The 26,165-nt window shown below is 43.6% G+C and overlaps 2 protein-coding genes across 6 annotated transcripts in view; one reads left to right on the top strand and one right to left on the bottom strand.

Moving 5' to 3' along the window:
• The window catches only part of RFX7 (regulatory factor X7), a 110,500-nt gene extending 101,160 nt beyond the window's left edge, over positions 1-9,340 (bottom strand). Inside the window, exon 1 of one of the 2 annotated variants that reach the window (XM_076075199.1) lies at positions 8,327-9,340. In XM_076075199.1, the coding sequence (XP_075931314.1) occupies positions 8,327-8,421 (95 nt within the window). In that variant the 5' untranslated portion in view covers positions 8,422-9,340. The remainder of the gene's footprint in view (positions 1-8,326) is intronic. The other variant, XM_032973780.2, reaches the window with a different exon arrangement.
• A 735-nt stretch (positions 9,341-10,075) lies between these two features.
• TEX9 (testis expressed 9) lies at positions 10,076-25,969 on the top strand. 4 transcript variants are annotated; one of them, XM_076075196.1, is made up of 13 exons: positions 10,121-10,185; positions 11,146-11,213; positions 12,235-12,335; positions 13,208-13,271; positions 14,689-14,789; positions 16,216-16,279; positions 16,395-16,474; positions 17,236-17,417; positions 21,406-21,488; positions 22,247-22,420; positions 23,144-23,278; positions 24,891-25,025; positions 25,560-25,969. In XM_076075196.1, exons 2-13 carry the CDS (start codon positions 11,190-11,192, stop codon positions 25,632-25,634), a joined length of 1,218 nt encoding a protein of 405 aa, XP_075931311.1. In that variant the 5' UTR covers positions 10,121-10,185; positions 11,146-11,189; the 3' UTR covers positions 25,635-25,969. The 4 variants fall into 4 exon arrangements, with proteins under 4 accessions (XP_032829872.1, XP_075931313.1, XP_075931311.1 ...); XM_076075197.1 differs by having other exon boundaries at positions 10,167-10,185; positions 11,149-11,213; XM_032973981.2 differs by lacking the exon at positions 11,146-11,213 and having other exon boundaries at positions 10,076-10,185.
• Positions 25,970-26,165: the final 196 nt, after the last annotated feature.

The raw sequence follows: 26,165 nt of genomic DNA, 5'->3' as shown, positions 1-26,165 counted from the left end.
AGCACACTAGAAACAATACAAACGAGACAACAATTTATTCTTGAACTAGACGGTAGTCCTGCATAATGACAATTTATTGAATTGCCAAGGGATGGCAGGATGGAGAAAGGGTGCCGCGGTGGTGAGATGTTAACTCCCTTGCCTGGTATGCAGGAGGCCGTGGGTTCGATCCCGACCCCGACGCCTGTTGTATATTTGGAATGTGCATGTCTCTCCCCTTGGGCGTGCGGTTTTTCTCCGGGTCGTCCGATTTTCCCCGCCACATTTATAATGAACACGCGTTTCGAGCATTTGGCTGCTATAAATGTCCACGTGATAAGAAACTTCGTTGAGCTATCATTTGTGGCCAGGTCGCTTCTGAAAAAGAGCTACGTAGCTCAGTGGGCCTTACCTGGTCAAATAAAAAAAGATCAGTTCAGATATTATACAGAATAGTTACACCACACGGCTCTCTGCATACTATATTACAGATAAAATAACCATACGGCATGTGAAAAAGTGTCTATACATAACCTATTACAGTATGTGAATACAATACGGATGAAAATAATTTAAAAGTTGAGATTTGGACTGAAACAGTCAAAATAAAAAAAACGGCCTAGTACTGTGAAATGACGTCGCGTGGTATTTGGTGTTCCAATGTGCCCACGAAGGACTCGGTTTGGTCATTTCCCCCCGGCAGGAATTACTTACCAAGGTGCCTGTTACAGGAATCGAACCCTACCGCCCACAACAACACCGCGCTGCCGGTGAGAGAGTGCGGCGACCGCCGGGCTGTGCAGGCCACCTTCCGCAACACGTAACGTTTCAGAAAAGTACGATACCAATAAACAGAAATACGCCGGCACATTTTAGCCAAAGTTTAATAACCTGAGCTCAATGGAAAAATGTATCAGGCAAATATCGCACGTGTAGCTAAGAGGGGGGGGGAGATGTATGGAACTGGTAAGTCACCATTATAGGGTAATATAATGATCACGTGACTATTAGTAACGGATTGATACGCTTGTTACAACGCAACATCGGCAGAGGTGATGTCAAGCTTGGGCAGAACTGCATCCAGCAGTGGATTGATCATGGTTGACAGTGATGACGTCATCTGCATACTACCGTTTTAATCTGACAGACTACCGATTGACGATTAAGCTGCATAATGTGGTGATAATACGAAGGCAGAAATTCTGACCATAAATGAATAACGCTAAAGGTAGTGTTATCTTTGTCACCATATATACAAAACACACATGTAAATGATTGGAAGCTAGCTAGTATTCATAGGCTGGTATAAACCGACCGAGACAATCTCTGTTTTGCAAGGCTGTCCTGGACTTACAAGGCTATACGATGTGACAGACATGTGTAAAAAATATTGCATGCACATTTTCACATGCAAAAACAAGTCCGCAGTATGTGCGTATATATATCAAATGTTTCAAAAGCTTTAATGAAAATGAATAATGTACTTGTAAATACGCCTTTTAAAATATGAAATCCAAGAGATGCTCAATCACGTGTAGATATCAACAACCCTATAAGCGCGAATGTATTGAGTGCGCGCCAATTATTTCAATGGCAATGGTCTAGGTGTGGAGGAGGAACCATCTCCCTTCGGCACATGCATTTTTAAAACTCAGCAAGGGAACGCACAAAGAGAAAGTGCGTTGATATATTTTTTTAAAGCAACATTATCAGCTCGGTTAAGCCGCTGCTGGATGACGGCCTTCCCAAGGCACCTCCATCGCTCAAGGGTCCACGTGCAAGGGCTGATTTCATCGCTCCATCTCCTCTGTCGATGTCCTCTTAAACGCGTCCCATTCCATGGCTGCCTCTCCATAAGTATTCTTGACCATCTTTAACATCATCCCTTCTCGAGACTTGTCCTAACCAAGCCCACCAACTTTCATTGATATATCTTGAACGAACGATGCTCATGGAAACAATGTGGGTTTCATTTGACATTCTGGGACACAGCACCAAAAAAGCTGGGAAGAAAAACACTAAATAATGTCACAACAGTGCCCTTTAGAGAAGGTATTATTGTTAGTCACGCTGCTAAAAATGCCTGCAGAGATGGTCGTGAACATCGTGCAACGATCTCTTCCGTAAACACGATAACCACCGACTTATATGGACGGCTTTGTTTCTGGGTTCGATTCTTGGATTGATTTACTAAGAATTGGAGCATCGACTCTTGCAATCCACTCCTATCACGAGTAGGCGAGTCCAAGCCTGCAAACAATAAGTTTATTTTCAAATTAAGGACCTTCTCTCGCCGACCCCCAACACCCACCCTCAACTCTATTTTCCAATATGAAAAGTTTAAACATGCAAATGTGTAACGCGTTAAGAAGGCTGGCAGATCGGAGATAACGTAAAAAATGTTTTTTAAAATATATAAATAGCTTGTATTTCGCCTACTTCGAAACATCCAGCCAATGGATTATTTTCACCTGTCCTTGGCATGCTTCAGCATGCCCTGGGGGGTCAAGGGCAGCCAATGTTTTTCAAGCTCGTGCACAAAGTATATTTTGACTCGAGCTTTCATGGAATGAGGTGAAAGCTGTATGAACATTTCACTGCCAATTATGACCGTTAAAAGCCTTAAATGATACAGGTTTTAACATGGCAATGCATCGAACGCCCTATTCGTACAATTGCTGTATTAAAACACATTAAAAATACGCATAAATGTGCACGCACGCATAAATCGCGCAGCCACAGCCAAATGTTTCAAACGTTATGTCGTCAAGTACAATGCTACCGCGCACGTATACAAATGTCAACCAACAGATGGGGTTACTGATTGTGGGGAAAGTGTGTAAAATAAAATCAAGAGCACACAAGCAGGCAATAAATATGCTCAAAAAAAGAAACAGACAATGGATTAATAGCGCATTTATCACTTATGAATGACTATGTATAATAGGTTGGAACAGCACTGTGTCACCTTTCCAGACACATCCATTGCAAACACCACACGCACCCCCCATGCTACTGTATCTTCACACGGAATCGTTATCTCTAAACCCTGTAAAAATAATACAAAGTTAACGTACAATCATCACCAGCGACGCCTTAGGAATAACCAGTTATTAAATCTCACGTAAAAGTCTCCCGTAAAAAAAAATGAGCAAATGGCCAGAGTGAAGGATGATCTTCAAGAGACATTCACTCCAGGTGACAAAGAGGTAGGCTCCCATAGTTACACAGAAAGCGAGGCAGAGATATTGCGGAGCCAAAAGAAAAATGATCTCAACCTAAAAGCCACACAGAAGGGAGCGACCTCCTCCCATCATGCGCATTGCGATGGAAGGGTTTTCAGAACGGAGGACAGAGTAAATGCTCAAAGAAGAGGATAGTAGTGGGAGCAGAGAGCAAGAAGAATGTTTTACAAAAACACTGAAAGTTGTCATTTCAAATTCAAGTTACTTTGCCAATTCAATCTGCAAACGTGTTTCGCAGACTCTCAGTTATCAAATTGTACACGCTGGATACCGGAGTGAGTAATCCGCAAAAACCTTGCGTGTTGTAACAACCAGGGTTGTTTTTGGTCTCGCCGTTTCACTTACGGACGCGCGTACCCGTACTAAATATACAGTACGGTCAAAACACCGGGTGATTGCTTGTGAGACCGCTGCGGTTTTGGCCGACAGCGCCTTCCTTCCCATGGCTCGCCGGATAGGGTTGGGCATGCTGCTGGTGCCTCTGTGCTGGCCGTCATACTGAGTGCACACTTTTAGAAACCTTTCCTTAAACTCCAGCGCGGGCCCGTTAGCCCTGCCCCATCATTGCACCGTGGCACCAATTAAAGCGCAGCCATTTCCTGCCGTTTAGTTAAATGACCCTGGTGGAGGAACAGGACGAGGGGCATTGCCTGAAACGTTGGCTTAACCGTGTTTTTGTTGTTCTCCAACATTGACCGCTGTGAGTCCACTCATTTAGCCTTCGACTGTTTTGGGGCAAGTGCTGTTCGTAAGCAACACAGCTAGTGAGTGGCTAGCGCATGGCAGCGGCCAATAAATAAAAGCCGAGTGATGCGTTTCCGAAGCGCTGCCGTTGACGCACATCATCAGGTACACATTTTTTTAATGCAAGGCAACTTTAGGCTGGCAAACACCACACTAAGATACCATTTGGCATGGTCTAAAATTGATCCCTGGGTCACTGGGATTAAAATACAGTAGAGTTGTGTAAAACACTGCAGCATATCTCCCCATTTAAACAGGTTGGGTACAATGCTAACTCACAAAAAAAAACCTAATTACATTCGGTTTCATGGTCTGTCAGAGCAAGTATTGTTAAGACGGAGCCTTACTGATTCAAGGGTGGCATGTCACAAGGTGGTGGTGGTGTGGCCAGGAGCGCACATAGCAACCTTTGTCTCTCCAGTGCAGATGTCAACACCACAGCGAGTACCGTACTCATTAGGGATGCCAAGGCCCATTTCAGACGTTCGTAACCACTATTGTTGCAACGCATAAGCGTAGCGATGTGTGTAAAATATATATGGATAGCAAGCAAGTACACAATGTCCTTACAGATCTTACAGTGTGCACCTTAAAACTTAGTTCTTTGTCAATACACGAGTAGGCCTCCTTATTCCGTCGGGGATATTTGACCACACTTCACCATGCTGGTCAGCACAAGTTGATAAAGGGGTCGTCCATAAATGACGTCACGCGATTTTGGACGATTTCTTACCCCCCCCCTCGTCACACGACGTCACAAAAAGTCAGACCCCCCCTCAAATATGACGTCACAAAGCTCTACCCCCCCCCCCAAACTATATTTCCATTTTGAAAATAAAACATGCTTCAAATCGCTTTAAACTATTGTCATTGTAGTGCGCATTTAATGTGGCGCTGCACTGATGTTGTAGGAGTGTCGTTATAACAATTCTATATTTATTTAAAGTTGTGCCTTTTGATGTGACGTCAAATTTCTCAACCCCGCCCCCCCTCGTCGCAAATGTCTGACGCCCCCCAGGTGCGTGACGTCATTTATGGACGGCCCCAAAGGGAGGCCAGGATAGGTTAAATATCACTTTTCAATGTTAGCCACAGGCAGCATTCAAACCTCGTTCATAGACAGTATCGTGCGCCAACCACTGCACCACAGATGGAGCCCACTGTATATGCCCTGCGTGGTGCCACTGTAATGAAACATGCAGTGTGTGTGTGTAAATAATAGAACCACATTCAAGCGGGTGGGAAGGAGGGGTGGGGGAAAAGCTTCTCCTTTAACCAAGGCATAAACAGGTGGGGGGGGGGGGGGCTGGCCATTCAGAGACAACGTGGGGCTCTCCTGCAACAAGGGGGGGGGGAGACTGTGGATGAACAAAGGCACGAGGAGGACTTGGACCTCTTTACATGACGTTCCAGCAGCCCCCCATAGCCTGCAAGGATTACAGGCGGTCAGGCGTGGTGTAATGCCGCCCAGCCAAGCTAACCTCAATCAAGTGCCGCTATTAAATAACACTTGCCGCCACGGCCTTGCAAATCAGCCGATAATGAATGCTGGTGTGGCACGGTCATCGTTTTGCGTTTTCTTTCACACATGGCGCCAAGTGGAAGGAGGATTGACGTGGCTCGGATATCGCGCGCAAAAACAACGGGGACGCAACACACAAAAGACAAAGGTCCCCCGTGTAGCCTTAACAGACTGCAGGGGCAAGTGCTGTTAGCGAGTGGCACCTATGAAGGCCGGCACGGCACAGCGATGGGATGGGTGGTCAACGCCACGCCCGGCCGCCTTTGTCTCCCTAGTGAAGATGTTTACACACGCAAAACACACGCAGCGAGTGTCCAACAGCACAATGAGCACTGCCAAGTACACTGCAGTTACTACTGCTGATAATGGTCGCTAGTTCACAAAGAAGATTCGGGCATATTATCGCATGGCCACACGAGTCGCTGTACCCGTTTTAAAGGGTGCACGTAAAAATCATGATAAACTTACTTCGATTTAAAACAACTCGTATTTAAAGGTAAACATAATAGGCGTAATATAATATAGACGCAATCCTATTCCTTACAAGACACTGCACTGTAAGAGTTAAGTATACATTAATACAGTAGGGCATGCATGTTAGTATACACCCAAACACAAGAAACTCGCTTAAATCAATAACACTTCCTTAAAATAAATGTACACAATCGGCGACGTTTCAGGCATTGGTCCTTCTGCATAGCAGATAAGCGTTAACAAGGGTTGGGGACTGCACGTGGAACAAGCATGTGGCCAGATGAGAATTACATTTTTTTTAAATGTTTATATTACCAGTTTATAAACAGGCACAAGCATACAGTAGTTGCCTAATAGTAGCTATTGAGTACCGGACAAATACCCATACACCCTCTCTCATGTAGTCTCTTTTAGAATGTCTAAGATGCACATACAGCAGCGAATATGGACAGTGCATATCCAATGACAGATTATACAGGATACACGTGTCAAGGCAGTCCACGTTAGAATGCGTATAACACCTCTAGATATATGGCGCCAATATAGCCGTATAAACAGTATATCACTATTGTAACCAATATGTAATGACATTTAAGTATGCCATAACAGTGAATACATTATTCATGTGAACACCACGCGTGCACATATATATAGTATGTAGTCAAATAAAGCCTAAGAGACTACTGTAATGTATGCACACCACACCATGTGTACATTCTGTACGTACAAAGACAAACAACAGGGGCGCGTGTCTATGGTTATCATATATAATACGCACATACAAAAACCACATCGGCTTGTTTTTTTTTAAAGATGCCCCCCCAGTTGTGATGATTCAATTTATTTTGTATTCATTGTCCACAAAAACATGTTTTTTTTTTAACCACCACCACCGTACGAATGCGTCACGAAATTATGACATCATTGCAAGCATCACCTTGGTGGTGGGGGGGGGGTTGTGGGGGGAGAGTTGATAAAGTGTCGTATTATATGTCATCTTTTCCCCCTTTAAACGTATTGAGAAAACAATGGGGACAACATTCCAACACATTGAGAAGCAGCAGCAGCAGGCTGTGTGCTGCGCCGTGGGGCGTTAGGACCACCACCAACACCACCCCCCCCCCCTATTGTCTATGCGCGGACGCGTTAACAATAGGCACAGCCTTTAAAGACGTGTTTATTTAGCGAACCCTTTTATTCTTTCATTTCATTATATTTGATTACAAATTCCCACCGCCGCCGCGGTTTGCGGACAGCGAAAGTGCGAATTAAGCGAATGCGCGAAGTGTTTTTTGGATCTCATCCAAATGTTTCGCACCATTATTTCAGTTTATTTTTTTCCGCCAGGCATCTGTAACCGGTGTGTGGTGAAGGGTTTGTTTATTTTTTGTTGTTTTCTCGAGTCTTGATATTGAATTGTGTATCGGTTGAGCCAGCAGCACTCGTCGACGACTGATTGCGTGCAAATGTGTTAACGTTGTCAAGAGAAAAAAAATAAAAATAAACACATGATACATCCTAAATCCCGCTATTACAATTATTGAAAAACTAACAAATATTTAAATGTGTTCACTGAAATTCGTCAAATAGAACAAATTCACATGTTCAGCTCCATTCCGTTATGTAAGATCGTGTTTTTTTGCAGGGAATGTGTAAAATAATGACGAATGCAATGTGGAGCAGGATGCTTTTATGTTACTTTGCGAATGACAAAAAAACTTGGGAGAGTTAAATATCGGATAACACAATGCAGTTACGGGAATCCCGCCAACCACTCTTTGTGTACATTATCTTGTAGCGATAATAATCAACAATTAATATTAATTATTACTTAGCAGAAATCATGCGAGTCGGTAAACGTATTAAGGGGATACATTTAGAAAGGCGAAAAAACCCGCGTTTAAAAAAAGAAGAGTTGACTCGAGCAAAAAACACCGATCGGTGCACAAAATTAGTTGACTTCAACTTACCTTTTGTAAAGTAATTAAAGTGTTGTCTATAATGAAGACCCTTTAACGGAGCCACAAATCCTCAAACACGTCCGTGCATGCACCTTCACAAAACTGCAAGGCACAGCAATATCTCCCCGCTAATCCCACACTTTACTTGCTACACAAGTGTGCGGTTATTAATTTAATCCCTTTTTGTTGTTGTCTTAGTTCTCGTAGTCCCGTCACCGTTTACGACCGATCTCGCCTGAATCCGCTGCGGGAAGCCTTCGCTAGGCTCCCGGCCGCTGGTGCCAGGTCACGGCGGCGGCCCGCGGGGTTGCGGCGGGGGGGTGGGGAGGTTGCAGCTAGCAGTGGAGCGAACATGTCCCTCGCGCTCGTTGTTTCACGCGTTCGGAGACCCGGCCACTCACCCGATAGACGTGGCCTGGATGTTTTTTTGCAGCGCGGCCAGATCGGTGTCCAGAAGCAGCGAGAGGCCACTGTCAAGGAGCGTCTGCTCCTCCATGGCTGCTGCTCCCGCTTGGTTTGGGGCCTCCGACGGGTGAAGAAGACTTCTTCGCTAACCCTCGAATGCCGCAATCTCTTCTCAGCCCCGCTACCAACCCCGACTCCCCCGCGCGTAGCCTCACAAAGCGGGCAGAGGAGGCACAAAGCAGGTCACACGCCGTTTTGGCCTAGCCTCCTACGAGGGACCTCGTGCTAGCCTGTTCTCTCTGGCCGCCTTATTGGCCCCCAACACGGACCGCTCCGTGTTTCCGCGCTCCCCCGGCAGGGCTCCCCAACCACCCCGAGCTCCCAGCCTCCTCCTCGCACGCCAGCCGGGGTGCTCCCCCCCCCGACTGCGCCTGCGACACCCAGTCCCGAAGGCCGGGGGGAGACAATCGGGTGGGGAGGACGGACGAAGGCCCCCTTCTTTAACTTTCAAACGTTGCCCGCCGCAGGTTTCTCCTCCCTTGGTCGGCCCGATCCCAGGTCTCCCTCGCCCGTCATCGCAGCTCGTCTCCGGGCGCAGGAATGCAGGCGAACGTCGGGGCTTCAACATACGCTGCGACAATTAGCGGTGGGCAGCCCGCGTTATGTACATGCGCGGTCCGTACAATACGACTGGGCCCCCCTCTGCGAACACAGCTCGTGAGATTCTATCTTTTTCAACGTCTTTTATTAATATCTCCCCGCATCGCCCCGTAAAGCAGGCACGCGCACGAAGATAAAACTTTTGTTATCCGTGCCCGACGCCCGCTTCACGTGGTCTCTCTCCCCACATAGGAAGAGAGCTCGGCTCTGCCAGAGCACGACCCGACCAAGCGAGCGACATTTCATGGGGGTGGAACCATCTAAGTTCACCGTTAAATTTTCCAAGCAACGCGCTCGATTCATAAACAAACTCTAAATATTACAAGTTTTACGAATTACTACCTCCTCGATTCAATGAAAGAGCCGCGGCGTGGTTAAAATAAGGATGTTTGACGGGCAGGAGTTTGGAGATTTTACCCCCACTGTGCGGGAGGTTGGTGGGTTTGGTGCAGTCCGAGTGACAAGCGCCGTGCGGAGGGAGGGAGGGGCTGTGCGTGCACACACGTGTGGTAGCGCTGCGCACGTGTGTGCGTGTTTTTGTGCCTTGTTTACGCACGCGTGTTAAGTGACCCGTGCTATAACAATGCACGCACCACGCGTTACATACATAATACACGCGCAGGGAACAAACAACGTACGTTGCACAAACATGCGGTATGGTTAGTTTTTTTTGTAAGCGTTGGTTGCATTTTTACAAATAAAACATACGCTATATGATCAACGTACGTACACATGTGCAGGCGCGTAAAATACACCGTTAAAATTCCAAGGTTAATGAGCACATACGGAATATATTAACTGAAAATTGCAATAAGATGCGTATAGAAAATTGCGTACATGTTACGGGTTATAATTTCCAAATGGAATACATTACACATGTGTTGTAGTTGAATATTATTATTCGTGTGTATGTGTTAGTATTATTAGACACCAATGCACAAGTCACCCCCTTTCATGTGTCAATCTCGATATTTTTTGCACTGCTGTCGCTTCTGTCTGCAAAACCCCGCGGTTTCGGTTTTCATGGCAACGTAAATAATAATTCGAGTAAATAAAGAACCGTTCCCCTCGCACCCAGGCTGTGGTCCAGCACCGTTGGGTTTTGTTTACGATCGCCTTGGTTACCGCCGCGTGACGTCACTCAGCAAAGGGGGGCAACATGGCGGACGATGCAAACCGTTCGCGTTCCGCGAAGGTGAATTAACTTTGTGTGTTTTGCTCATTGTGAGCGGCTCAGATTTGCTACTAATATCACCGATGCGTAAGGTGCACGCGGATAAATGTGCGGTTTGCCTGGCATATGAGGGTGCTGCAGTTATCCGATTGCAGTTGCGTTTGAAAGCCGTTTGGGGTTGTGACTCATTCACTCTGGCCTTCCGCGGGTCTGTGCGCAAGTTATTGTTTTTGCGATTTAAAAAAAAAATATAAAAGTACATTTAATTTTGAGCAGCCTATGTTTATAATTGTGCGCGAAAATCAACAATAAACGCGATGTATAATAATAATGCCTCGAATTAACATTTGCTTTAATATACGCCCGCGACACTTGATTTATCGTGAAAGGAACCGTCTGAATCCGTATGTAAATTAAACATTGCCTCCCCCAACTCCATAGCAGGGCTCGGTATTTTGTATTGGTAGGTCAAGTTGATCCCCCCCCCCCCCGACGTGGAATGAATTCACGAGCGTGATCTAACCACAGCGCCACCCAGATGGATATAAACTGTACATATACATTAAGTATGCTGCATAACTATACATTAGTCCTTTGAGCAGGAGGAAAACTCATTGAATCAAGCCGTGTCTTTAATGAGAATTAAAGGGTATAAAACAGAACATGTGGTTAGGATGCAAGGACTCTTCTAGATCGATTCTGAAGCTCACGATATTATGCATCCAATCTACTTTGTTTGAATCATTGTTTATTAATTAACTTACTGTCTGGTGTATGCAATATGGAATAGGTTCACGTGACCGTTCAGCCACGGAAAGCCGCTACATTTACCAGAATATTGAAAACTATGATGGAATCGTAACAATCCATTTAATCACGAAGGGTGCAAATGGTTACAACCCCTTTTAAGTCATAATCAAAATAATGATTTATCCTGGAGAAATCCTATGAGCTATGAAGCTCTTGTTCACGTATGTTCAGTAGGGGCGGATCAGAAATTTACAACAACAAACAATACAAAAACGATGGGAGTGAAAAGTATAAGAAAGGTAAGCAGATCACTAAAATAAATACGTAAAATAGATTAAGTGTATAAGTTTAAATTGCATAAGTACAATTTCCAAGCTTGGGCAAGGCAGCAAAACAACAGCACACCAAGACAACACACAGTCCCTCAATAAAATGACACATTAAAATTGAACTATCGCTACATGTGTAAGGATGAAAGTTACAAAGCAAATTAAATAGCAATGTGTTTAGAAAGTATCTCTTCACGCACATGTTAAAACATATCTGTGAGGAAATGTATATTCAGGACTATGAACAAAATATTTTACTGCCTGGCATTTAAGTTGTGCGTGAGTATTGTACTCGACACTCCTATCAAGTTGATGTTTTGATATCAAAAGTGGCTAATTGTGTTTTGCTGCTTAAAGCCTACATTTTCAAACTGTGCTGTATTCTTAACTATTCAAAATATAAAATTTTCATTGTGCAGTTCCCTGGGTGTCAATAAAATATCTGTATATACTGTACCGTATTCCACTAACATGTGCTGCCATTGATGGCCATGACCTAAGAGATGTTTAAGGAAGCCTAGGACTCCCCTCTAGTGGATACGGTTGCTATCGCAGTAACCAACTGAATGTGCCTTCAAAACACATTCCAGATTCATAATGCAGGTTTTTTGGGTTAAATCGCGTAAATATAAATGTGTCGTGAAGCCCGCCACCACCCGACACATCCAATTAGTAAGGTTTGTCACGTAAACAAAACATGTCAATTCGTTACTAGTACTAATCAATGATGCATGCATGCATAACTTCTTTCGCACCGTACGTAGCCAACCGTGCTCATTGGAGGTGCGGGAAATCGGAGGTGCATTTATTGGTGAAGACCACCAAAGACATTATTTGTCACCTGTAAATGAATTATGTTAAGTACCGGCAATGATTTTAAATGTATTTCCACCGGATACCTGTACATTGCTGGATTACTTAACCAATTGCCTGAATAGGTTTTGTCGCTAACGACGATGTCTGTTTATGGGCTTGTGCTCCCCGACTGCAGACGAGAAAGCCACCAGCTCAGAAAACTGTTCCCCGTGCAGCCTCTGCCCAACCTAAAAAAACAACGCAAGATGACCTCCTTGCAATGGAGGAAAATTACAAGTATGTGCATGTGTCTGTCACTATTGGTGCATCCTTCAGCATGCTGTATTATATTTTGCATTGTGATCATTGTGCAATGAAGTCCCTGCATTGAAACTAGAATGTATTAATCCACTAGTATTGCATCTGTTAACGTTATATATTGAATTTAAATCCACATGAAATAACGATCCCCCTACAATGTTTGTCACTATCACTGGTCTCCCGCTTATATTTTTTGGTTAACTTGCCACATTTTATTTTAGGGTAGGAATAAGTTATTTTTGGGGGGTGGAGTGAGAATCCTGGTATGGTATTTATCAAGGTTACCACAAACATATAATCGATGTTATACTTTTTATTAGAATAGTTGTCATAGTATTATATTAATATTATACTGTTTGAATTGATATATAATTTCCATTTATCTATGCTACTATCAATATAAAATGAATGATACTCGTAATGACAATTGTTATGATGCTTGCTTACCCAGGAAAGGCTCATTGAGCCTCAAGATTTTTTTTATAAAAGCCCTGCCAAGTTTTTGTTTAGTTGGGGTCGATGTTTCGAGTCATCCCAATTAAGTAATTTGCAGGTATTTTTTTCATCATTGGGATATATGACCAATACCAGTTACTTTGTTTTACCTCCAATTATCACGGTAGGCTACGTATGGTGCCAAATTAATTCAACATACATTGTATGTTTTTTTTTAGCTGGTGATTGTGACAATGATATGGTAGTGGTGTTGATGATGATGATGGTAAGGTTGAAGATGATAGTGGTGATTATGATGCTGATGATGATGGATATGCTTACCATGTGTTGGTAATACTGATAATGTTCATGTAAATTCCTGTTTTGGTTTCGCGCGCGTGTGTGCCATGCAGACGGCTCAATAATGAGCTCGAGGCCAAGACAGCGGTGCTGGTGCAGCAGGCTGAGGCAGTGATGGTGCGTGCCCTTTGAAAAAAACCTACAGCTAACGTCAATTCCATTATAATTAAATGCAATATACCAGTAGCAGGAGGTTACTATCAGTAGTGTCTTCAGTAGAAGCAGCAATAATGGCAAATAGGTTATTTCGCGGCGTTGCAGCGGCCTACCGTTAGAAGGTTGCTTGTTCAAATCCTAATGAAGAGCTAACTGCTATTATTCCTCTGGGTCCTGGGTAGAGACTGGCCATTGTCAAGGGAATGCAGAATTTCCACCACTGCCCCAGAGCCCCCACATGCTTGCTTGGACACAGACATTTTGACTTCAATGGAATATTCGTAACAAAGAATACATATGAACAAAAATCAAGTCAAAATTAAATTTCCACTAAAGTAGGCACGAGAAAGATAATTCCCATCCAGGATTATCTCTACCTGGTTGAACACGGTTCTGATATATTAAATGTAATGTTATCAACTTTGTAGTGTATTGTATATCGTAAATAATGAATACACCACGTTTAGCTCTTTTCAATCCACTGCTGAATGGCAGCCTCTGTACACCTCTTGGTCTGAAGGTATGTTTGACCCTGCCATGCTGGTTTAGGAGGATCCTGGACTAGTTTAGATGTCCCTTGGCACTGGAGTAAGTCGGGGTTGGGAATCGTACTCAGTTCCCCATGTGCATAGCACAGCACACTAACTGATTTGGTATTTATCCCCTCTTGTATTTATAATGTGTCTTATAGCTGCAAGCAGAATGTACCTGTACAATATTATTATTTAAATGTCATGGAGTGTATCTTGCTGCTCCGTAAGCAACCTGCTTGTGCAGGTCTAGGTCCTCCTGTGTCATTTAGGCTTTGTTTCCATTACCATTAGGTTTTATAGACATTAGAACAGTTTCTAGACATTAGAAACCATTCCGAGGCATACCGGGCCCTTGTTTATATGACCCAGCATGGACCATTTGTTGTCCCAAGAGCTTTATGAATGTGTGGCACCTTTGGGCTCAGCTCTTCGCCTCCGTGCTCCCCATCCGCTCACCATCCGCTCACAATCCCTTGCTCCTAGGCCAAGAGGAAGCAATCATATGGTCAAAGCTGAAAGCGAGTCGCTCTCTTTGTAACTTCTATCATGTTTTTGTATTGTTGGTTGTAACGTTCTTACCCGCCCCTACTGGACATCTGTGAAAAAGAGCTTTTTAGCTTATCGGATTCCTCCAGTTATGAATACATATTCTAATTCTGATTCTGAAGCTATGGCGGCCTAGTAAAAGTAAGTCGCACAGCCTGGCAGAAGTAGGTGTAAGAATGTGGCATGAGCAGCAGGTTGTAGACGTTGCATGTGTATTTTATTGTCGACTATGCAATGCTTCATATGTCTTTTTTAAATGCATGGTGTGTGTGTGTGCGCGCATGGGTGGGGTTCTACAGAGAGAGCAACAAGAGCTTCTCTCCAAGCCTGTCCCCACATATTTGAGCTTTTCTGCATACAGTGACATAGGAGACAATGAAAATGACCAAACAGCGTTGAGGTAAGAGCTTTCTATCAATTACCAATATCCATCCAGCTTATCACTGCAATTTAGTTTTCCATTCATTGCAATTGTCTCCGACTTAGAGGAATCACTCAGCCTTCGCACTGGATGCATAAACCAACTTTTTACTTTTACCAACACTGCAGGGAAATAAACTGGATTTTTATTACACATTATGCCAGCACAGCCCAGTGCGAGTTGACTGTGTGAAGCCATTACGGTCAAAATTGACTGCTAAAAGAAAAATAAATGCGAAGGGGCACTATCAGCAATTGAATCTCAACTAAAACAATTTTGATATTTTGACTTAAAGCTTTCATGACTGCAGGAATTCATATTGGTTTTTTTCCACCTGATGGCGGTCGCTTGTGTTGCGATCGAAACGTCGTAGTTTTTTTGTTTATTTCATAATTTTTTTAACCTATCTTCGTAACTTTACCGAAACACCCAAAGAATATAATTTTTTAATTACCAGGTAAGGCCCACTGAGCTATATAACTCTCTTTCAGAAGCGACCTGGCTATCACAAATGATTGCTCAACGAAGTGGCTTATAACGTAGCCATTTACAGCAGCCAAATAATTGAAATGTATGATTCTTAATGTGGAGAGGAAAACCAGAACATCCGGAAAAAAATCCACATGACCACGGGGAAAACATGCAGACGCCAAATATACAGGCGTCAGTCAGGATCGAACCCACAACCTCCTGTATATCAGGCGAGGTAGTTAACAACTCTCCACCATGGCGAATCGAGAGAGGGTGCCACCCAGTTTAGTTTTGTTCAATACTGTGCATTCTTTTGTTTAATACATTTGTGGGCAAGATTTAACAGCAGTACCTCCGATTAGCACGTTTGGCTACACACTGTGCAAACTACTGCTCATTGCATATGCAAAAAGATGCAGTATGTCAGTAAAGCGTGAAGCAATGGGATTTTGTGGTTGTAGTGGGGATGCCTTTTGAGGAGACAGAAAAAACTGTGGTTCTGTGGTATTTCATCGAGGGTCCTTAATTGTTGCTGATGACTTCACTCTGTACTTTGATGCTTGTAGCAAAATAATGTTATTAATTTCAAAAGAAATATATGCAAAAATAAGATATGGGGGTAAGAATTTTGAAAGGCTGTTAGATATGGATATGTTCTTTGTTAATAATGAGCAAATTAGAATCATAGCGTAATGACGAATTATAATGTGCCAGTAATAATGATCTCATCTCTGTTCGCTGGACAGTTGGAGAAACAACTCCACAGTCACTGATGCTGATACCAAAACCATCCAATCTGTTAATCTTACAATGAGTTGACCTAAGGGAGGCCTAGGCCATATTGCGATACCGATTTTGCACGTGTGCTGTGCATAACTGTCATCATGACATGTGTGGCATTCGTCTTCTAATATTTTACATGTTCTGCTTACAGTGGCAGAGTATTTTCTTCAGAATCAGTTTCTTTGCAGGAACAGCTGCCCCAAGCACCAAAGCCGGTAATTTGTCCCTGCAAATAACACCATAATTTGTGTGATTTTAGTGAACGTTTTGTTCAAATGTCTTGTAACATCAGGTCCCCTGAAATATTTGTGGGGTTTTTTTTTTATAAAGGCAATCAAATCAAAGGCAGAATCAAAAATGACTAAACTTCAGAGACCAGTTTCAGCAACCAAAGGCAGGAAGCCAATCAAGTAAGTTCCAACACAAGTGCTTCGATTTCTCCTAAATCTTGAGCCTCCTTTACTCAGAATGTCCCAACACATCTTGCACCAATAATAATACTGTACTTTGACTGCAGCGTTTCTGAAACATTCACACCTTCATACATTTTCCACTATAATGCGACTTATTTTCTTGATGGACACATTTTCACTTGTTCATCATATTATAAAATATATATGCTTCAGCATGGTCTTATTTGTATATTTGTAACTCAACTTTACATAAATGTCTTATAACTTTGATTCACAATGATTTTTGGGTTCGGCCATGTCATTATATGGACACATTTTTGTTGTGGAACCTTCCACCACCCGACATCGCCAAACAAATGAAATGGTTGTGTGTACAAACGTTTAAAATGTGCCAATTGTTGTAATTAAAATTCACTGGTGAATTGAAGAACAATTCTCAACCAAATATCTTTACTCTGCTGCTTTCTGTTGCTCACCCTTCTATTTTTTTACAATTTAGATTCGGGTTATTTCCATTTTACACAATTGCATTAGACCTTTCATGGCACTGCTTGTTTATTTCATGTACTTTTATAACATGTTCTACATGTCTGCCCTCGGGATTGAACATAGCTTGAAAAAAGCTTGAGAAGGGTAAAAAAATAATTAATTAACGATAACAGTTTTTTCTAAGTTAGATTTTTTTAATGTGTTTATTTTACAGATTTCAGCTTCAGTTACAATTTCAGTTGAGCAAAATAACTTTGGTCTTGTATCAGAGCCAGAGCAAGGACACTCGAATCCAAGAATGCCGCAGATGATGTCGCTGTGCCTGAAGATTTTACCAACTTCTCTTTGGCCAAAACCATCAACAAAATTGAGGGCACGCTCGGAGATGATTTGCTACCTGCTGAAGCCGATGATGACATCATGCCCAGTGCAGCCAATGAGATGGGAGCAGGTACCGTTGCACAATGACACACAGACATATGCAGATAGGCACGCAGGCATACAAAGCTTTGCAGAGCTTCCCATGTACACGTGTGTACATTTGTCTACAATCACATAGAGTTGTGTATACACTTATAAGCACACATGCACTAATAGGCGTGAATGTATTGACATGCATTTAACAAGTATGTGTACAATTATACTTCGCTTGTGTTCCATTTTCATCAGAAACGCTGCTTTTTTTCGCAACATTTTGTAGTGGGCCCATCGAAATACGATACGCTTTGGATTCAGACAGCATCAAAAGGCAGAGAGATGTGTGAATATCATGGGCGGTGGGGACAGGAGGCACCGTCACAACCATTTGAACAAGGGTGCAGAGCTATTTGCTGTGCTTGTAGTCTCTATGGCTACTCGACACGTATGTACGTATGCATAATACAGGTGTACGTTTCCATAATACAACCCTCTCTTCTAGCTGAGTAGATCTTCACTCAGTGTTTGTATGTATGTTGAACTTCTTTCGCATCGTACGTAGCCAACCGCGCTCATCGGAGGTGCGGGGAAGGACAACGAACTGAACACAAAAAGCAGTTCTAAAGAAATGAGTTTTCAGTATATAATTAAAAGTGCATAGCTCCAGTCGCTTCCTAATATCGGGTGGAAGAGCGTTGCAGACGGCCGCAGAAGCGCGTCTGAAAGCGTGTGATGCAGTGGCCATCTTTGTTTGTTAGCTAGCAGCAAAAAGCCACTGTGGATGACCGGAGTTCACGTGATGATGGTTTATGCTCCTTGACGAGATCAGCGAGGTGTGTGTTGTCCCTTGTGAAGACGCATCATGTGAAGTGGCTGCAGGGGTCACTTCAACCCCTGAAAGTTTAAGCGTGAATGTAATTTTACAGCGGTATTGCTGATAATAGGTTTTTCCCCTTTTATCTGGCAACAAAACAGGTGTTAAGATACTCTTTGGTTTTTTCGGTAAAGTCACGCAGGTAAAAAATAAAATAAAAATAAATGAAAAGAACTAAATTGTTTGCATTCTGACCACAAGCATTGTGGTTAATGTAGACATGATTCCTTGTAAAAGGTTTCAGTTTGGTGTTTTGACATCTTAACACCTGTTTTGTTGCCAGATAAATAGAGAAAAAACCTATTATCATATTTTGGTACTTAATCTTTGATTGTGGAAGGCTTTGAAATTGTCTGTCGGCCGAGTCACCCCCCTTGAACAATAGCTTCTGAGATCTACGGGCTTTACTCGGTGGGAAATACACTCCCAGTTCTGATTCTGATTTGCAGATTAATTTTATACAAATTCTTACGCATGCGATTCATCGTATTTATTGCGAGGTGAAGCATTGATATTGCATCCATGTATCTTCATACGCGCCTCCGATTAGCACGGTTGGATGCGTATGGTGCGAAATAAGTTCAACACATATATACACACATACATACCCTTATTGTCTACTTTCACATCTTGTCTTGATGCATTCTCATCCTTGATTGGTTCAAACTTCCTCCAGGTAAATATTCCCAAAACTGAAGTCCTAGTCGCAAAAACAGTGAAGCGTTTGGCTTGTGCCTGCCCCTCCAAAGTTCTGACTTGTTCGCAAAGAGTGTCTGTAACCTCGGAGCGGTCATTGATCCCGAGCTCTTGTTCTAAACTTTAGCTCCCTCCACTGACTCCAAATACAGCGACAGATCAACTGCAACATTACCCTCGCTGTGTTCAAAGTCTCCCTTGGATGCACCCCTTCCTGCCTCTCCACTCTCCTCTTTTTCAAATCCCCTGCACGTTATCTCCACTCGAACAACCGAGGGTCCCCCTGATGAAACTCCCAGGTTGGCCTCCACTCAACGAACGGGTCGATCCTTCTGTGCAGCCCCACCCTCCATAGCCTGTGATTCACTCCACCAAGTTGTTTGCATTGCCGAGAACCCCTGTTCAAGTCCAGACTCGAGACTCCTTTATTATTCCTCCTACAGCCTCCGAATAACTATTCCTTCTCTAGGAAATGTCTTCAATCATCTGACTTCTCCTGCCCGATCGGCTCCTTAACGAAATAAACCTTAATTCCAATGAAATTAAACAAATGTAAAAACCCGCTTCACCGGTTCCCTAGATATGCACGTCCACCTATGTTGTACAGGCCACAGAGATGTGATCGCGCTTCGACGGTGTGTAGATTTAAAGTGAGGTTGCAATTGAATTAGCGCAACCTTCTGTTGAGCTGAGATAGTGGGGGAGGGGGTGGCGTACAGTGGGGGAAAAAAGTATTTGATCCCCTGCTGATTTTGTACGTTTGCCCACTGACAAAGAAATGATCAGTCTATAATTTTAATGGTAGGTTTATTTGAACAGTGAGAGACAGAATAACAATAACAACAAAATCCAGAAAAACGCATGTCAAAAATGTTATAAATTGATTTGCATTTTAATGAGGGAAATAAGTATTTGACCCCCTCTCAATTAGAAAGATTTCTGGCTCCCAGGTGTCTTTTATACAGGTAACGAGCTGAGATTAGGAGCACACTCTTAAAGGGAGTGCTCCTAATCTCAGCTTGTTACCTGTATAAAAGACACCGGTCCACAGAAGCAATCAATCAATCAGATTCCAAACTCTCCACCATGGCCAAGACCAAAGAGCTCTCCAAGGATGTCGGGGACAAGATTGTAGACCTACACACGGCTGGAATGGGCTACAAGACCATTGCCAAGCAGCTTGGTGAGAAGGTGACAACAGTTGGTGCGATTATTCGCAAATGGAAGAAACACAAAAGAACTGTCAATCTCCCTCGGCCTGGGGCTCCATGCAAGATCTCACCTCGTGGAGTTGCAATGATCATGAGAACAGTGAAGAATCAGCCCAGAACTACACGGTAGGATCTTGTCAATGATCTCAAGGCAGCTGGGACCAGAGTCACCAAGATAACAATTGGTAACACACTACGCCGTGAAGGACTGAAATCCTGCAGCGCCCGCAAGGTCCCCCTGCTCAAGAAAGCACCTATACATGCCCGTCTGAACTTTGCCAATGAACATCTGAATGATTCAGAGGACAACTGCGTGAAAATGTTGTGGTCAGATGAGACCAACATGGAGCTCTTTGGCATCAACTCAACTCGCCGTGTTTGGAGGAGGAGGAGGAATGCTGCCTATGACCCCAAGAACACCATCCCCACCGTCAAACATGGAAGTAGAAACATTATGCTTTGGGGGTGTTTTTCTGCTAAGGGGACAGGACAACTTAATCGCATCAAAGGGATGATGGACGGGGCCATGTACCGTCAAATCTTGGGTCAGAACCTCCTTCCCTCGACCAGGGCATTGAAAATGGGTCGTGGATGGGTATTCCACCATGACAATGACCCAAACACACGGCCAAGGCAACAAAGGAGTGGCTCAAGAAGAAGCACATTAAGGTCCTGGAGTGGCCTAGTCAGTCTCCAGACCTTAATCCCATAGAAAATCTGTGGAGGGAGCTGAAGGTTCGAGTTACCAAACGTCAGCCTCGAAACCTTAATGACTTGGAGAAGATCTGCAAAGAGGAGTGGGACAAAATCCCTCCTGAGATGTGTGCAAACCTGGTGGCCAACTACAAAAAACGTCTGACCTCTGTGATTGCCAACAAGGGTTTTGCCACCAAGTACTAAGTCATGTTTTGCAGAGGGGTCAAATACTTATTTCCCTCATTAAAATGCAAATCAATTTATAACATTTTTGACATGCATTTTTCTGGATTTTTTTTGTTGTTATTCTGTCTCTCACTGTTCAAATAAACCTACCATTAAAATTATAGACTGATCATTTCTTTGTCAGTGGGCAAACGTACAAAATCAGCAGGGGATCAAAGACTTTTTTTCCCTCACTGTACTTTGAGAAGGTGCTGACTTATACTCACGTACACTCACTCTCACTCACACTCACTTACACTCACTAATACTCGCAGCGCTCGTGTTTTATCTTCTGTGCTGCTGTGTTTTTTTATATCCAGAGGCACAAATCCGCTTCTTGAAGGCCAAGCTGCGAGTGATGCAGGAGGAGCTGGACAGACTCTCCCACCTTTGTGGAAAGAAGGTGGTTTTCAGTTCATCGTCATATATTTATATCTGTGTTCTCCAAATCACATGCATTTGAACTTAAAAATAATCGATCATCCTCGATATTCCAATCCTGTTTTTGTAAGTGCCTCTGATCCAAACATCACCCTTCAAATCTCCATCCCAATCCTTGTAATGACAATGCTTTTAATAATAACTTTCGATTTTGGTTATGTTAGTTTTTTGTTCATCTTTATACTAACCTTGCGTATGGCGATATGCTCATGAGTTAAATAGCAATGTCGAGGTCTGTTAGCCATGAGACGGCTTCAGGAGAGAGTTTGTGTAGTTTTGCCATTCCACTGTTGAAGGAGCGCAGACCACAGTGGTTTACTCTATGACCGTAGTTTGGGTTGCATGGCCACAAAATAGAATCCTTATAGTTGAACCCAGGTGTCACAGGAACTGGGTGGAACTGTGCTACGGTGGTTAGTGCATTGTACTCTGATTCCGGTGACCTGAGGTCAATTCCGGGCCATAGCTAACATCAGTGGTAAGGGATATCTGAACCAGTCCTGGTCCCCCTTCACGTAAATAATAATTTCATAGAAATTACTCGTCTCAATTATTTCTCACCGAGTAATATCACCCATTATCCAGTGACACTCCCCTTATCCATCACCCCTCCTATTATCTCTGGCCAGAAACGGTCGACAGCACGTTATTTTGCGCAGTCATTTTGCAGATAAGAGGAGCTGGAGAGCAGGTTTCTCCTCACACGTATCCTTCTGCCAGGACGACGAGCTGAGTGCAACGTCAGCACGGCTAAAAGAGGCGGAGGAGGAGCGAGCGAGACTGCAGCGCTCTTCCCAGATTCACCAGGCGCACGCCGACAAGTACCGCGCCCTCTCCGACGAGCAGGCTCACCGCGCCGATGCCCTGGACGCACAGCTTTCCTCCATCAACAAGGTCTCCAAACCCCGGGATGAAAACCGATGTTACAGCTCGTGCTTAAACAAACACATTTTTATTTTACCAGGTGAGGGCCCACTAAGCTGTATAGCTCTTTTTAAGAAGCGACCTGGCCACGACAAATGATAGCTCAACGAAGTGTGGCTTATCGTGTGGAAATTTAAAGCAGCCAAATACTCTAAACGCGTGATGTTGAGTCTAACTGTGGACGGACAAACCGGAGGACCCGGAGAAGAATCCACACCACGGGGGGAGAACATGAAAACTCCAAATATACACGTGACAATTCTGGTGTCTAAAATAAGCCTTTTACAGCAACCATAGGATTGTACTCCTTCAAGTTACAGAGAGCTGTTCATGGCACATTTTGTCATCACTGTGATACAAATGTATCAGACGCCTGAGATTGATTAAGAAAAAGGGTTTTGCCATACTGTACAATGGACTGTTTTGTGCAGTGAATGATGACTGGGCTGCAGTCTCCAACTCGCACTTGAGGATCTGTTTTTCCAACATTCGAACCTGGGATCTCAGCTCTTGCGAGCTCAGCCTCTTACCAACAGCTTTGCATTTATTACTTACAACTTAAAAAAATACTCCCAATGAAATTCTGTGCTGTACATATGTATGTTGGACTTCGTTCGCACTGTATGTCGCCAACCGTGCTGATCGAGGTGCTGGCATATACGTGTGCATGAGTTCTGGGTTCTGTCGGCGCAGGAGTTGGAAGCGCTGAAGCGGACTCAGAAGCAGGCGTCCTCAGCTCAGGGAGCAGCTGAGGTGCGACTAAACCGAGCACTGGAGGAGGCAGAGCGACATAAAGCAGAGCTCACCCGGCTGCAGCAAGCCAGCAAGGTGCATGGGGCATCCTAAGCAAGTCCCCTCTGGGTACCACCAATACCAACACCCGCCATTCACCACTAAGTGACGGTGACGTCACCACGGCGCCTGTGCCAGGCCGGGTGCACTTTGGGGCCACGTGAAGTGTCGAAGGCTTGCTACTGGCAGGAGGTCGTGGGACAGACCCAGCAGGTGCCATGGGTTGACTGTAATGACTGGCAGATGCACCAGCTGTGCCCCCTACTGTGCTGACTTCCTGCATTTTAGCTGCCCAGCGCTTCGCTCATTATTGTGAGTGTCACTCGTCTCCTCCGTTGTTGTTGAAGGGCAATTGGCTCTGACCAGTAGCGTCCTTCATGAGCCTCCTCTATAGAGGCCGATCTTGACACCGTAGAGGTCTTCGGCAAGTCCACTCAGCCCCACATCCTCCCGTACCTGTATCAGTCAGTCCATCTCTTCTCTCAGCCCGTGTCGTGCCCGTTTACCATTCACCTACCCCACCCACCACTCTGCGAATCCTACAGGTTACAGATGCACGGAGGCTTTTGCTGAATGATTCGTAAACATTGTGATGGGATGAGGGAGGTGAATTCTTTCAGGAGATAATCGGCATTTCACCTCGTGGCTTCACAGGTGACAAAGCTTTGTACAAATTGTAAAAAATATAATGGCCACGTTTTACCTACGTCTATTGTGAAGGTGACATTAAATTCGTGCAACTTCCCAGCATAGCCACTTTGGTGAGATCCCAGCACTCAATAATGCAGTTTGCTTCCACATGTTCATTAAAAATGAATAATCTTCACATTGCTTGGTTAAAAACATCATTATCAGCCATGGTCAACAGCACAATAATGATAATGAATGCAAGAAATTGGTTGAAGACCTTCAAAACGAAGGCTACGAAGTTGGACGAGAGATAAATATGAACAAACGTCATTTATAACACGGTTGCTCATCAAAATAAAATAATAGTTGGAGGAATGTAACTTAAAAATAAATCAAACTATATATATACACACACACTTTAGACATTTATTAAAATGGATCAGGATAAAATAATGAATAAATATGCAAACGCAAGCAGTACGAAGTGCATTTGGTAAATAATATTTATTTAAAAAAACACACTTGTGCCTGGAGAGGAAAAGTTTTCAATCAGTGCATATTGTCAGCTGTGATTTATTCTAAACATGGACACTGGCACATAACATGGAACAAAACCTAAAAAGTTTGGCAGTATGGAGAGATGCATGCTGGGATTTATAACATAACAGGCAATGTCTCCAAATTGCAAGTCTGTGCACCCCTTTTTCTCTCATAATTATCAGGTTTGCATCTGATCCATCATTCTATAGCTGTTGATGTATACTTACAAAAACTGTTTTCTCAGGCACAGCAGTATGATGCTTTTCATTATCAAACTCAACTTTCCAAACGTGTTCCATCCTGCTCTTGTTGCCTCTTTATTTAATAATTTTGATGCAAATCCACCTCCACAATTTATCTTCGGAATACATATCCTGCTGTGTGCTCGAGTCGAGTTAAAATCGGTTAAACTTTGTACAACGGAACGAGACGTACTGTATGTACGGCTATGTGTGTGTGTGTACGTATGTCACAACAGGACTCTGGTGAGCAGGCACGGACTCGCATCGAACAACTAAGTGCTGAAAGCAAGCGTCTGGAGAAACAGAAAATTGAGCTGATTGCGGGATATAAAAAACAGATGAAGCTCATTGACATTCTAAAACGCCAAAAGGTGTGTTGCATTTTCATGGCGAGTCTTGTGACTCACAGTCCAGTGGAGCACCGTTTACCTCGTTCAGTTGTGGACCAGACATTGGTCAGTCTGACATACGGCAGCTCCAAAAACAGCATAGCCACTTGCCGTCACTGTGACAAGAATCTCCGTGGAGTATTGCTATTCAATGTACCTGGGAGGGAATTACACCTTGGACGTGTGACCCGACCGCCACAGGTGCTTGCTGAAATGAGTGCTTTTGCAGTTTGCTCAGATTCCAAATGCGCAATTGGAACTTAATTGGGAAAGAAAAAAGCACCTAAAGATACACTTCACCAATGGGCAGCTTAAGCTCATCCTATACCCTCGTAAGTAAAGGTGGCCGTGGCATGTATGAGGGTGAGGGTTAAATAGATTGTTAGTGGGCTGTCAATGCCTTTCAATTTTTAACCTTGCAGTTATTTTCCCTGCATGGTATTTTATTCACCCGCTCCCCCCCGCCTCCCCCCCGCTGTACCTCCAAATCTCCTATCTCCCTTGCGCATTCCACAGATGCACATTGAAGCTGCCAAGTTACTTTCCTTTACAGAAGAGGAGTTCATGAAAGCTCTTGATTGGCGCAGCTGAGTGCGGAGTACATGCCCCCAACGCGGAAAGTTATGGCTTCAAATTCTGGCTGCTTTGAGCTGTATGATTCTACTCCTGTATTTTTACATTGAGAAACATTTTAGCTTTGCTGCTTTAAAAGTCGCCTAAGGACAGACAATCGATATACTTGCCAGAAGTAGCATCAGATTGTTAACATTGTACATCATGGTTGTGTATGTACTTCGTGGTCATTTTTTATATCTATTATCACAAGAAACTTTTTTAATGTAAAATTGAAGTGATTTTAAATATTGACAAAATAACGAAGTTGCTTTTATTTATGGAAAGTTGGATTAATAAAAATGCAAAACTAATTTGGGTGTGACAAGTGTTGTGAATCTTGGACCATCTAGGGGTATGATTCTTGCTTAGAGGGGTTCTTGGGTTTAAATCCCGGATCAGCCATTTCCTTTTTAAATACAAGTGTCTAATAGGAAAGCTGAAAAGATCACGATGAGTTTGAAGGTAAACAACCACTAGATTACTCGTAAACATCTTAATGAAGTAGAA

Source organism: Petromyzon marinus, chromosome 52 (genome assembly GCF_048934315.1).
Source record: "Petromyzon marinus isolate PM22_M1 ecotype Great Lakes invasive population chromosome 52, UKy_Petmar_22M1.pri1.0, whole genome shotgun sequence".
Lineage (NCBI taxonomy): Eukaryota > Metazoa > Chordata > Hyperoartia > Petromyzontiformes > Petromyzontidae > Petromyzon > Petromyzon marinus.
This window is presented reverse-complemented; position numbering and strand designations above follow the sequence as displayed.

Coding starts and splice junctions, on each gene's coding strand:
- TEX9 (XM_032973981.2), top strand. CDS start 10,150: ATGGCGGACGATGCAAACCGTTCGCGTTCCGCGAAG. Junction 16,475..17,235: donor AAAGGCAGGAAGCCAATCAA/GTAAGTTCCAAC, acceptor GTCTTGTATCAG/AGCCAGAGCAAGGACACTCG. Junction 21,489..22,246: donor CCCACCTTTGTGGAAAGAAG/GTGGTTTTCAGT, acceptor TCCTTCTGCCAG/GACGACGAGCTGAGTGCAAC.